Source organism: Netta rufina (assembly GCF_964035555.1).
Source record: "Netta rufina genome assembly, chromosome: 1".
In the NCBI taxonomy this organism is placed as follows: Eukaryota; Metazoa; Chordata; class Aves; order Anseriformes; family Anatidae; genus Netta; species Netta rufina.
Genome location: NC_140123.1, coordinates 21,398,239 through 21,413,159, shown reverse-complemented (window position 1 = coordinate 21,413,159; position 14,921 = coordinate 21,398,239). Strand labels below are relative to the sequence as shown.

Below are 14,921 nucleotides of genomic sequence, written 5' to 3'. Positions count from 1 at the left end.
TCCTGCAGTCATTAGGTTTCAACTTCTGCCTTGCAGGGTGTCTCCAATGGCTGTGTGCTGCTTCACAGTCCTTACTCTAGTTCACACTGGCTCTGGAAAAAGCCCTTAAGCCCTTCTTCCATCAGAGGACGAGGCCTGAGGAAGAGGACCAACCTGTGCAGCAGCCTCCACTGAGGTCAACTCAGTGAAGGCCACCAACTGAATGGCACCTGGGCTCACTTCTCACCCACTTAGGGCACAGGACTTCTGCTTTATCTGTCTGTTTTACCTACAGCTTCCCGTGAGGCACTCTGAGCCACAGCACAACTGAAGAATGGGTCAATTTGGCTTGCTCACACAACAGAAAACTAACAACACTTAATTTTCCACTGGGTCAAGATGAATGAACTTATCCTGCAGCCATATTACTAATAGATCCAATACTAAGAGTATCACCTTTTGTGATAACAGCCTGCATTTGTTTTAACACAAAACCACAAAATCCCAAGGAAATCCAAATGCCTCCAAGGCAGACTGAAAGAATGGAAACAAAGACGCCAGCTAGTTATGGTTCTGCAATTTTCTGTCCCAGATCCATCAGTCTGGAGGCTGTTCTAACTTGTAAAAGCTGGCTGCCGTGCTCTAAAGGCAACAGGCAGGCAGGACAGAGCACAGCACAGCTGAGAGATGTTCGGATGCTGGGGATGTTCAGCTGGAAAAAAGAAGGCCAAGGAGACTTTGTTGCAACCTTTCAATTCTTAAAGGTGACTTAAATGGAGAAGGGTTCTTTACTCAGGTAGATAATGATAGGACAAAGGGGGATGGTCTTACACTAAAAGAGGATAGATTTAGACTAGACATTAGGAGGAAATTCTTCACTCAGAGGGTGGTGAGGCCCTGGCACAGGCTGCCCAGAGAAGCTGTGGATGCCCCATCCCTGGAGGTGCTCAAGGCCAGGCTGGATGGGGCTTTGGGCAACCTGGTGTGGCGGGAGGTGTCCCTACACATGGCAAGGCAGTTGGGGTTTGGTGATTTAATTGTCTCTTCCAACCCAAGTCATTTTATGATTACTTTAAAACCTAAGTCTCCTGCACAGGAAACTTCTCAAACCAAAATCATAAGCTTGAAACTACATGAAGCCTGGTTAACTACTTCAGTTTGCTACAGCCTCAAAAAAACATCCTACTTTGTGAACTGTGACATCATATTTGCCATATTATTCCAGGTAGATAATTTTTAAGAACATTCTTCCTTGTGATTAAACTACTGATTTAAGAATTGAGGGATTGGGACTTGGTGCTACACATTTTTATACACATCTTCTCACCATTCTAACCCTCTGCTCTCCCACCTAATAAAAATCTAACTCTTGGTATGGTGAGCATGCAGTTTATAGTGCCCACTTAGTTCTTGAAAGTGAAGGCACATATCATAGAAAAGGTATCGGGAAGCCCAGGCAGTGTGCACTTCTATAGAGAACAAGAACAGACAAACATTCAGCTAAAAGGTTTTGGGTGAGGCAGGATTCCCAAATGTTTCACATGGTGGATGAATGGGGGAAGATAAGGAAGGCTATAGCTCTACAACTATCTCAATATTAAAGATAATTAGCATAATCAGAAAAAAAAAAACTAACAGTTTACATAAAAGCATTAAAAAACGCCTCTTATTTAAACAGAATAAGAAATGAGCTAGGTTCATGAACATGAGGTCTAAATTCTCAGGCTGCAACAAGTACTAAAACACAAGAGTTTTATATTCCTGTAGAGGCTGAGCTCATCCCATAACCAAGTCAGCCATTTCACCTCATGTCACTGCCCTGGTTCACAGCTCTTTCCACTGAAGTAGGTCAATTACTTTATTTTTTCTGAAAATTCGACACTGTCACTTATCAGCCTCAGAAAAGTAGGTTGGGGCATTTTTGAACATATAGGTTACTCAACATTCCTGGACTGAAGATAGTCATCATAAAACAAGACAAAATTGATTGTATAGCTGTAAAAACAAGAGTTTCACTTTGATTTTTATCAAACTGCACTCTTGCCAGAAAATCTGACTAAAATGCAAGAACTTAGCTCTTCTGAGAAACTGAAAGCGATACGTATCTCTCACAATGCAAGTCATCTTACCTCTCCTCAATACCACCACACTTGAAAAAAAAAAGTACTCATCAGGATGGTCTAGACCACACTGTTACAAAGTCTGGTATTCAGTCTTGAATTTTAAGTATTACCACAAATAAATTTATTAATTAAATGTACAGATTACATTTTAGGGTACAACACTGCTGATTAACTCAGTAGTATTTTCATATATACACTACTCATATAATCAATATAGACAATATAGATATTACTCTTTAAGTGGCTAATCTCTATATGAAGTTCCTGATTTTCTTTATGATATTAATTCACAGGAATGGAAATATATATATATATATGAATATGATATATGTATATATATATTTGTGTGTATATATATATATATATTTAGTGGAATTAAAACAAGAGGAACAATGAATTTGGGGGGCAATGTTCCTTCTTACCTTCAAAAAAAGCATCACAAGAACAGTAAGGAAAAAAACTCAAACCCTAGAAGTCCATGGTTAATAATTCAACTGCAGGAGAACTCAGCCACATCAGCAGCTGAAGCCTGGAAGCAAAACTGGAAGCGGAGCCAAGAGCAGCTCAAGGAATGCTGTTGCAGATTACTCTGACTTTCTCTCTCTACACCAGCTTTTGGGCTCCACTCCACTCTCAGCCTGCCTTCCCTGTGCCTTTGGTGCTTTCAGAACATTGCCCTTCTTTCACCTTTACCACTCTCCCACCACGGGCTGAGAGCTGTACTGCTGTTCTCTTCAAAGGGTGCAATGCTGCAGCTGCAGCAGCTCAGAGCAAGGAGGAAGCTTCCCTGCTTCTCATTCCTCTTTTATCACTACGGGGGACCCTGCTGCCCTAGAGGAATGATTACACAGCAGTCCTCAAGCTATGCAAAGAGGCCAAGTCGTTCCTGACTGTCAGCCAAATTAGTAATTCTCTTTTAATAGATACAAATTGAGTAAGGATCTTTCCCCGAGCAAATAGAGACACCTCCCTAACAAGCTTCTCCTGCCAGCTTCACGTAGAATAAACTCTTTTAAACTCTTCAGGGAAATCAGTGCAAAAAATACAAATAAAATGTTCTCACAAATCCCTCTGAAATGGTAGCTGACACTTTCCAAAAGCATTCACCCCGAGGAAGTCACAATATTTGGAAAGTTACTGCCAAAATGGCTGGGATATTCCAAATTTAAGGCCCTGTTTTCAGCTCCTTCAGTTCCGTGTGGATGTCTATCTAGCATGGTAAAAAAGGCTCAGCTTTCAAAAACTGCTCAATTACCTTCTCCTGCAGAATATAGTTTCATTTCGTTTTTTCACCTCACTCATTTCAAGGACTAAATTGTTTGAAATCAAAGCCAACTTGAAGTCAACAGTGTCTGAAATCCTGATACGCTCTTCAATCAAACATGAAATTGGAGTAGATCTACTAGTTTTAAATCCTTCAAGACTGTGGGTTTGAAACACTTACTCAAACACATGAGTTATGGTTATTTCCTTTCCTAATTCATCAATTTCAGTTGAAACATTTCAAGATAAATAAATCCAAGCACTGCCACAAAATAAGAATATACAGGAGTTAACCAGAACCTTCTATATACTGGCTTTATCCACTGAGTTTCAGTTTCTGTGCAAACTTGTCACAATCCACAGCTACTTATGTTTTTCTAACAACATGAAATATAAAAATATAAACCTGAATAATCTAGGAAAATGTATGACTAATATTCATGGGTATATTATAGCCCGTGAGGCAATGATGATGCCTGTTTGATTGGAAATCTTCATTTAAACAAAACCCAACAGGTTTTAATCATTCGGAGCTCATAAGAATTGACCTCTTTAGGAAAATAACTGAAGCGCTAATGCAAAAGTCAGATTAATTTAAACCACTGACTCTAATCATGTTTTTAAACTGCTGCATTTAATCTGCACTGAGGCAGTCAGTACATTTTAACTTAAAAAATCATTTTTAGACAGCAAGTGTAACAGGTGCAAAATCTTCCATGCCATTTGTACTTGTTTTATACCTCCGTAATGAAAATATAGTAGAATAACATGATTCAGCCAACAAAAACAGCATGCACTCAAATCAACACTTTTAATAAATCTGTTTGCTAGTAGAAAGAACTGATGTTACTTACTGCTATTTCTCTGCATGCAGACATAGAAATTCCAGTACCTTCTATTTGCTTTAAAGCATAATCTTTATCATCTTTCCTGTGAAAGAAGAAAAGAAGTTTTTTTAAAAAAAAATTGCACTGTGAATTTAAAGTGAGCTCTTTATCACCATTCAGCAGTTTCTAATTCATATTCTTCACCTTATTTTCTTTCAGTTGTTTACTGATTTAATGCCTGGATACAAGCTGAGCACTAAGCCTTACACTAACCACACCACCCTGCTAAAGGCAAAATATAAATGCGTTCTCACTACTTACATAGCAATTTTGACTTTTTTTAAATGTTATAATCATCATTTCTTCCATTCATTTCTTGTGTTACTAAGAAAACAGCACAAACATTTAGTGCATACTAGAATAAAGTTTCTCCAAGTCTAGCTAGGGGTACATCTCCTATAAATGTGGGACCCCGATGAGGCAAAAAACTTCCCCATATTTTAACAAGCTCTTCAGTAGCACAAGAACATTGTCATAGTAGCACCTTTTCTTTCCCCTGGGTCACAAAAAACATCCTAAAACTGTGCTTCTACCAAACTAACCAAACCACCAAGATGAACAACAACAAGGTACTCGTGCAAGCTGACATCCCTAGAGCACTGTTTGTCAGCTTCAATAACATCTAACTCTTAAAAACAAAAACCTCCTGTACTTTAACCTGCTTATACCTTGCATTCATTTATTTAAAATGCAAGGAACCTTTCCTTTTTGCCATCCTCAAAGAGCTCTCTCTAACTTAGGACACACAGTACTTGTCCTTCTGGTTTTTGGGCTGGCATCCCCAGCACTCCTGAAGGACACAGCACTTAACAGCATCGCCTTCAATACTTGGAACATACAAACAGACCCAAATCTTTGGGTTATATAAGAACCCTCATTAATTTTTAGTGAATCCTTCTTCAAGCTTTCATAGCTGCAAGCAAAATCCCTGCAAAAACAGAGAGCACAAACACCCAAAAGAAAAAAAAAGCCCTAGAGTTAAGCATTTAAAGCACATGCACTTGTTTACTCCAGCTCTCTCTAAAATTTGTAAGGCTTTGAATTGCTGTCTTGCAACATGAAACGCTCTCCAGTATTCATCACTACGTATTTAATCCCTCAAATTATCAGGTCCCGTCCAAGAGATTTTGCATGGGGTTCAAAGACAGCCCACTGCTAGCAATAACTGTTCCAAACAGAAGAGGGGAAGAAGTAGGAGATTAATGGGCAAAACACAAACACAGCTAATGGGGAGGAAAAGTGGAATGAAACTGCGAGTGGGCGACAACAGATTTCAGTAAGAGGGCAATTACACAGAATCAGCAAGATAAAATCCGAGGGGGGGAATACAAGATCTGAAACAAACAGGGGGAAAAAAAGAGTAAGGAGGACAAAGACAGGAGACATTAAAAAGCTTCCATTTTATAAAAATAAAACTTAAAAAGCCCTGATTTGGAAAAGAAAGAGAGCCAATAATGAGCACAAACTCATTCGTATGTGACCAAAGAAGGTGTGAGTAGGAAATAATTCCCTGTTCCTCACCTTACAGGAAAACTAGCTGCATGAAGCCTGAAAACAAGAAATTGTTATTAAGCACATCATTGAACTGTACCTAACGATGACACTGTTGTAAGGATCAAAAGCATAAGTGGAGTTGAAATGAAGTTACACACATTTATGGTGGATTGGTGAAACAATTTTTTAGCTGGAAAGATTTCCTTGTCTTTTCCTACCTCCCTTCGCTGGCAACAGCTCAGAACCATCATCAGATATAAATATGAAGCAAAACGGACTGGACAGGAGGTTATTCTCATTGCCCTATTTGTTTATAGGCTCGGTTTCAAGGTATTTGAGCAGATCCCCACCCCGTGAGCAGCACTGCCACACCACTGCTGCCATTACAAGCGCTCCCAGCCTCAGATGGTGGAGCAAAATTGGTGTGACCAGAGGCTACTCAGTGACCTGCCTGCTTGCCTGTTCCCATTTTGTGGGGTTTGAAGAACTCAGCACAGAGAGAAGTGCTGCCACACGACTGCCATCATCACGAGCATTTCAGGTAGCACTGACTGCAGCTCAGGCCGCCTCCCGTTTACGAGTGTGAAATTCTATTTTTAGCCAATCCAATTCTTGCCAAATTAGAAGTCGGATTCAAATTTTCCATCGCAGATGGCAGACTTGCTCTGGGAATTCTTTGAAAAAGAGACTTCAGCTGTTTCCTAGAACAAAACTGGAAGCAAACACTCATTTGCGCATGTTGAGCCTTTTACAACCATCACTTTAACACGGAAATTTGCCGTGGGGTTAAGAACAAACCACTTTTCTCCTTACAAGAGGATACTCACAGTGGATGAAAAAAAAAAGTTAGTGAGGAAAATTAACTCTTAACATGGAAAGGCAGCTGCAGATCTGAGATCCACAGATCCTGTGTCCAGCCACGCTCTGCCCTGACAGCCACCTGGAGTTAACCACTTGCTAATTTGCTCTTCCCACTTGCCAGGTTGCTGCGCTCCTGTACTCACAGCAAGCGGTCTCTGCCCTGTTCTCCACCTACTCAACCACTGTAGAGGAAAGAGGATAAAGAAAACTACTCCATTCATCCAAGGACAAAAACCCCAAATTCTGTTAAGCCAAGCTGAGTTTTATTCACATAAACTTCCTAGAATTCCTTGGAGCCATGGGAATTGGGGGAATAGCTTTCTAATGGAGGGATAGGAATTTACAAAAGTGCTATGAAATCCAAGGAAAGGTCAAAGTGACGAACCTTATTTTAGGCAACTTCCAAAATATATTGACCAGAGGCTGTTTTCATCAAAACAAAGCCCAAAAGGCCTCTCTGTGGTTTTGGACATGGGCAATTGCATTCTTTGAAAATTAAAATATGTTCAGGGTGACAAGGCAGGAAACAAAAAAGAAAAATAAAATATTTATAAGCATCTTCCACAGCTAACTAAACAGCAGCATTGGCTATTTAGCAGCTTTCATTTTAATAGCCAAGGAAGACTTGAATTATAATTTGATTGTAAATTTCTTCTTTTTAACAGAAAGATCCTGTTGGGAAAACCTGTCCACTTCCTCAGTTGCCTAATAATAAGATGTTAAGTAACTTTGGCAGATGCTCTGCCTAACAGCATGCATAGGAAGGCTGGTAAAGCTGTAAAACAGCAGAACGAAGAAAAGCAGCCTGAAAATCAATGGTCATTAATCCAAGTTTGTGTTATGGTCTGAAATCTCAAATACGAAATTAACTGGTGTAAAACTTAGGAACAATTTTTCTTTAAAAACAAGGAAATTCAAAGCCTGACAAACATCCGAGGGAAACAGCTTCTACTGCCTTAAAGCTACCACGGGGAACTATAAATGCAGCATCTATTCTGTAGAAAACTAATGAACCCGTTAATTCTTTATGGTTCTTATTCCCTAAAGAATATGAAAATCCCGATAATTAAAAGACAAGCATGCTAACAAAACATGATTTTTTTTTTAATTCTACCGTTGAGAATTCCATTAACATCACTAGGAATAGAAGTGAAACACCCTGAGTAAGTACAGCTGTTGTAGTAGTGTAGGAGTGGTTCAGCCTCAGCAGCATTAATCCAAAAATTTCTCTGAATGCCTTAAATACAGCAGCTTGGACTTTACTAGGTGAATTTGTGCTACAAAACATCTTGGTCTTGACCAACTTACCCAGGTGAACACCAAGCAACACTGACCCCTGAACAACAACCAGCTGAACATCCTCGCTATTAGCAGCAAAATTGGGAACAGAGCTTTCATATTTGCTAGGAAGAAAGGCAAGAAATATCAAATGCTCCACTACCGACTAGAACCTCAATAAATCACGTGGAAAATGAAGGGGTTTATTACACCTACAAACATCAGAATTGTGTTGAACAGCAAAGATTAAATTTAAACTACAAATAAGAACAAGGTAGCATGGAATTAAATTGTAGCATTCAAGTTAGGGGAGGAGGAGAAGAAATATTTACTCTGTTTAGTTTCAGTATAAGTTACGGCCTTACTGAATTTGTAGATTTGAGATGGGCTGAAGAACTTAGCCATCACACAGCTGTAGGTTAGAAGACAAGAATGAACCATTTATGACAGAAAACTAACCTTCAGGACATTTATTTGGCATTTTTACTTGGCAAAATCATTCCCTGCTTCCTGCCCCAAGCCATAGCAATGGTGGTGGGCTTTGTTGCTTTCATTTGATTCAAAAATCTGACTTGAAAATCAGCCTAGTACGTCTGACATCCAGTGAAGAAGTAATATGGATTAAATCTTTAAAAGATTTACACATGTATACCAAACACCAGAACTGCTGTGTACACAACCACTTACATAGGCACCAAAATAATACCTTGCTTTCTGGAAGGCCCAGAAAGATATGGGTACTGATCTGCCCTTTCAACTGGTTACTTGGAAGGAAGAACTTCTAGAATTACCTTTTTCCCCTTCTGATGCCATTTATGGCACTGAGTAGCCTTGCCATCTCACCTACTGGAATTCAATGGCTTTGACAGATTCCACAAACTTACCGGTGTGCTCTGAGCTTACACACCGAACCAGAGACCAAACAAAACCCTTTCACCCCTCAGGGAAGTCGACTTACATCCCCGAAGACCACTGTGTGCTGACAAGGTCGGAGCACTCTAGAAATAGACTTACTTGAGCACATCCAAGACAAACAGCCTCAATAACTGAGGACCATAGTAGTAAGTCTGCTCAGATTTATGATCCAACTGACTGAAACTGAAAAAAGTTCAGGAGAATGTACAAAGCTGGATGGGTATAAGCATGCAGAACAAGGATCTACTCTTTAGGCAGTGTTAGACACAACAGGTCGGTAAGGGCAGAGGCCAAGAATCAAGTAATGCAGATCACAGGCATTAGCAGAGCATAAAATATATAAAAAATTAGTATTATGTGTTTGGTACAAAGTTTGGGAAGCTACATCATAGGCATCTGACTTGCCAGAAAGCACACTGAGTCCAAACTTCTGTCAAAATAATTAGTGCACACAGCAAGGCTGATTGATGATCCTGTACCTTCAGAGAAACTTGAGAAAAATCTTGATTCTCTAAAAAATAAAAAGCCGGAACTAACAGTGATGCAATGATAACCACTTCACCTGCTTGTAATCCCATTTTCACAAAGCCTATTACATTTCATACATTTAAGTGTTTTTAAATTACATTACAGCAGGAACTGAAAGCTCACAGCAAAGGTTCACACAACAGCCTGATGTGAGTCAGGGGCTTGGTGCTGCAGGAATCCCACCTTTAGCCCCATGCATGTTCCCCTATCCTTTGTGCTGGAGCCAGGATTCAGCTGGAGATGGGCTGATTCAGAGTGTGGCAAACTGTTTACAGGTATTATTTTGTATGTCTTCTGCCCCATTAGAGCTGAAAGGCACTGCTGAATGCTCGGATGAGCAATGAGGCTGTCCAAGGGAAAAGAGCAAGCAGACACAGCAGAGGCAGAGCTGCTTCATCCACAGGCAGGATGAACGTGGTTCATCTTCTAACCCCTACGTGCCCTCCAAGGCAGCACGAGGCAGTGCATTCACCCATGCTGAAAGCCACAGCTGGGCACTATATCTGCTGCAGAAACAGTTCTAATTAGTGGAAAAGTTCAACATGGCTAAAGATGACTTCAAAATTGGGCAACAAAATCACCTGCAACTTTATCATTCACTTCGAGCTGTTTGAGGGTCACTTTAAAGTGATTTTACTTGTACTGATTCTCTCTACAAATATCATTCCAAAATGAAAGTATTCTAAAAAGATTTAATTTTCTAAGGGACACTTGTTTTTTTTTTCTGCTGTTGTTTCAAGAGCAGGAAAAAAAATGAAAAACATTTCAATTATATTACCTAAAACAAGTTGGATAAAGCAAGACCAGAAGATAAACGTGAGGTTAAATTCCTGGTTCATCATTTGACTTAATTTAAAAACATTTTGAAAAATAGAATAGTCTTATAGCATATACTAAACTTACAGAGAACAAGTCAACGCTATCTTCTGCGTTACAAACTTTCAGCCACACAGCCAAAGCCTGGCTGTGTAGGAAAGTTCAGATTTATTCAAGCCCAGAGTATTTAAATGTATTTTCAGCCAGCTTAAAGTTTATCCCATCGTAGATTCTTGCTTGCTCCCTGCACAGAAAATATCTGTCAAAAATCAGATAAACAGATTCTGTTATGAAAGCCTCTTATGTATTAATAAATGATAAAGGATAATAATGCAAACCAATCAAAAAAGCTATTTTGTAGAGGATTTCAGCTCAGAAGAGTAGCTCACAACTGTTGCCTCCTCTACGAAGTTTCCTGCAGGTAAAGAATAAAGAATGGTTCCTACTCGTTGATCTGCAGACACAGATAAATTCAGTTCACAGGACATTAAGATATTTTATTTGCTATTTACTTGTGCTCACCACTAAAAGCAGCACCTCACATCCCTTCTAACAGGGTGGCTGCCAGCATCATCAGCACCTGCTTCCCAGATTCACCTGGCTTGGTTCCACCACCACGTTCAGTTCTGGTCTAGACCTATAAGACCACAGCACCTGCACAACCCCTCTCTCCTAGGATGTATTTCCAGGAGCACGTCTTCATTTTCCTCAGCATCAGTATCATTTCCTCCAAGTTTCGATCAGTGTGCTGGATGAACACGTTAAGTTTTGAAGAGTTAAGAAGTGTTTGGATAAACATATCATTACCCTTAAATACATTTCAAAGCTCAGAAACTATTGACAGAAATATCATATTGAAATCTTAGTTTTACTGTTTTCCCTTTTCCTTATTTTTGCTTCAGAGAGTCAACATGCAGATATAGCTACCTTCATACTACACTCAGATTGTCTATAATTTCTAGTTTAATTAAATTTTAAGGACTAAATGAAAAATCACTTAAATACTAAAGAATCTAGCAAAGTAGAAAATTAAAGATATGTTTCTACAGTAATATTTCAAAACCCTGCTTTTTTTTTTTCTTTAAGATACATCCCTGATTCACAATAAATGCAAGCAGGTAAAACAGTATATTCAAAGGTAGGGAGAAAAGAAGGCAGTCTCTGCATTTCTTTCTATCTGCTACTTGCCTTCCACCCCAGAAACACACATTTTATCCTGAAAGAAGTCTATCAGCATGACTCAGTCTTGCACAGACTTTACTATGCAATTTTTATATGGAGTGTGCTTGGATAAAAAGACAAAGAAACCTTGACAAAAGATTAAAGCATACAAGGAACACAGCTTGGGAATGAAGCCCACTTCACGGGCTCACAACAAAATTTGCAGCATGTCACGTAAAAATAAAAAGCCTCATTACTCACCAAAACATTGGCACAATGGAAGCATTGCAGAGCAAGATGCTCTAGCAGAAGTAAATGTCTCAAGCAGAGGGCTAACTCAGGCACCTGCACTTCTTCCAGAACCAAAATACTTCCAGAACATGGTACCACTGATATGCCAGAACAGCACCATCATTTTTATCAGAGAGAAAGGCTTGTGCAGAGACTATTTTCTACTTCAAAACAAATCCCGCAGCAATCAGACCTTTTGTGGAGAAAGAAAAGGTCACTGCCCACAGCTGGAGGAAAACCCATCCGCAGCAAGCCAATAAATAACACTTCGGAGAGACAGCTAATGCTGTGCGGTGAATGGCAATTAGCAATTCACTTCGTTCCTTTTGTTCTTTGTGTTCTTTTAAATTAAAAACTTTTGCCACAACACGCAGTTTGGCAAGAAGATCAAAGCAGAGCAGTAAATTCAATGCTACACTACACATGGGGCTCTTCCCACCCAAGAATTTGCTGCTGTCAAACGAAAAGCCTTTCCTTGACATCCCTCCCTTCCTGCTCCTCGCCACAAAACCCCTCTCTAGGACAGCTCGAGCCTGTGCCACGCTCCTCCACCAGCAGATTCATCCCCTGCAACCAGTAACAAGCTACCTTCACTCCCTGGAATAATAAATCCTGTTAGTCTACCCTAGTAGGGTATGAGAAGGGTATCCCCAAACCCGCAACACAGCACGTGGTAAGAGCAAAAGGCAAGGAGGGGATGGATGAGGAGAGGCAGACATGGCACAGAAGGGGACGTTACCTCTCTGCCTACTTTCCTCTTTCTCAAATTGGTAAAATTTGAGGCAAAGGCAAACAAACAAACAAAAAGAACACACTACAAACCACAGCCTTCCACCTATCCCTGCAACCAGCTCCAACACAGAGTACCTGAAGAGGCCACAGTGCCTGGGGTGCAGTTAAGGGCCTTTTTCTCCTTTCTCCCACAAAATTATTGTTTCACAGCCAGCCTAAAATCTAAGTTTTCACACAGCACAATCACAAGGCTTGCTTCTATGACAAAACCAACCGCAGCACTCAGAGAAATCCTGCACCGAAGGGCAAGCACCAGTACCTCACTCCTGACTGTAAAAACCCCAAGCTGCTTTATTAAAACACGCAGCAGCTTCAACCCTACTTTTACATAAAGCACTACACGAGGTACCTCTCTCTTCTTTTTAAAGGAAAATATTGCTGGACTTCATTTACCCTTTCTTCTCTCTGACCCCTCTGAAGTCACCTCGGTGTCTGTAGCACTTGAGAAAGCCGAAGCTGCTGCCTCCAATACCAAGAACAGGATTTACAGTAACCGTGACGTTTTGTTCTCCATCACTGCCAATAAGTCCCGTGACTCCCTGCTTTTTAAAAATTACTTGCGCTGAGCTGGCACTTGCACAAAACCATCATTACAAACCCCAAAAAACCTCTTAAGGAATAATAAAATCAGAGGCCAGCGCTGCGCGAGTCAAGAACCATTTTTGCACGTGGATCACTTCACACCAGCACATCATTTATTACCGCCCTTACCATCACAAAGCCCTTCCCCAAGCCTCCACAACCACCCCAAAGAGCTATCACCAGCCAAGCTGCTTCCCAGCTATTCATGACAAGGGATTTCCAAACAACCTAAAAATTTTTGAGCAGCCCAGTTGCTACGAGATACTACTAAAGGCCCCGTTAATTCCTAAACTTTGGCTGTTTCTCTACCCAGAGAAGGTGCTTATGGTTAGTTTTAGCCTTTGGAATCTTCCTGGATTTCCAAAAAGTGTTTAATAAGGTCCCTTTCCGTCAACTGCATTGCCTCAGCCTGTTCTTATATAAAGCTGATGTCTCCTCACCTCAGAACCTTTCACATCTCCACTGCCTCTGCTGCTGGTCCACCTTTCTGGCAGGTAGTTTCCACTATTTCACTATTTTTATTAAAAAAAAAAAAAAAGTCACCATTGCCCTTTCCAGCCTTCTACAGCTTAAGTCAAAGCACTGAGTTATACATCCCAGTTAATTACCTGCTTATTTCATTTCCGAGCTCCTTCACCCGTGTGAACGTGCCTCATGTTGACTAGTGACTACTCACATCAGTTTGTTCAAGCAGCCCCTTCTCCAAACGCTGCCTTTTGAGATCTGGTGCATTCCTTACCTTAACTTTTAAGTTCTTTCATAAAGCCCTGACAAAAACAAAGCTCGTTTCCTGCTGTCTTTTCACCTCCTCAAGACACCCCTCTTGCAGCTCAGCGATCCCCTGGTCCTACAGATTGTGTCATGCTACAGATGGATCAGAAAAGAGAGGAGAAAATGGGAGCAGAATGCCATGCCTTCATACCCTTCAAGTAGGTTTTCAAGACTGGGATTCGAGCTTGTGTGTGGCTTTGAGGGGTTATGGGAGAGGGAGGGGGTTGCAAAGTGGCTATCCCATCATGTCTTTATACTTAGCCTACCATTACTGTCATTCTTCTCAATATTCATCATTTAATTTTTGATTTAATTGTTCAGAGAATGTATTCTTAGTGCCAAGGGCTTCCTGTATTCTGTTGGGCCACATCAGGTACTTTAATTGCTGGTAGAGCATCTTGGTGAGCAATACACAGCCACTGAGAGCCACTAAGCTTCCAAAGCTGTCCCCAGGCAGCTTGCAACGTTTCACCTTTTCGGCTCCTCCAGCTTTAAGCAGCTGTATCTTCCCATCACCACCCCCTTTCCAATAAAGAAACGCACGAAGTTAAGTGGTACTTCAGCGGCTTTCTTAACCTCGTTCAGACTCTGCATCCTTCCAGGAGCAAAGCACAAAACGTGTCTGAAGCTCTTGCCACTGAGGGCTATGACAATCTGCCCTCCCGTCGTGCTGCAGGCCAAGCCGTGAGTTGTTTCTCCTGCTGCACGTCCCCTGACCGGCTGTTTCATCACTCACCAGCCCAAAATTTTTCTTGGTCTGTCTCTCCATCTGCCTAAATTAGTTGAACAAGCCATTCGTGACTATTTTCTGCTTTGCAGCCGCTCTGGTCTCACACAGGCTGATGGAAACGCAGACCCAATGCTATTTTCCCCCCTTACATGTGCCTGGGATTCTACCCACATAGGTTTCAGTGTTGCAGTAGGTCCTTTTTTGTTTCTGAATTGAGCATTTGGTTATCTGACACTCATCTGGCAGTCGTAAAAACCTCACCTGGAAGCTAACAGAGACCTGAATGAACCTCAGAGCAAATGGCAGCGAGAGCACATTTCCTCATGAGGGGTTGTTTTGTTCAACCCTGCTCAAACAGGACTGACGTTCACTCAAAAAGCAAAGAGCTGGGACAGCAGACAGCTCAAATACAGAAAGTTAGATAAGATTCAAGTTACACACTTGCAGCCT

General features: G+C 40.9%; 1 protein-coding gene across 2 annotated transcripts in view; it reads right to left on the bottom strand.

Annotated features, from left to right (window-relative positions):
* CDK8 (cyclin dependent kinase 8) overlaps positions 1–14,921 on the bottom strand; it is a gene marked incomplete at its 5' end in the record, with an annotated part of 72,488 nt that overhangs the window by 51,220 nt on the left and 6,347 nt on the right. For both annotated transcript variants that reach the window (XM_084291147.1, XM_084291148.1), the window contains one exon: positions 4,220–4,295. In XM_084291147.1, the coding sequence (XP_084147273.1) occupies positions 4,220–4,295 (76 nt within the window). The remainder of the gene's footprint in view (positions 1–4,219; positions 4,296–14,921) is intronic.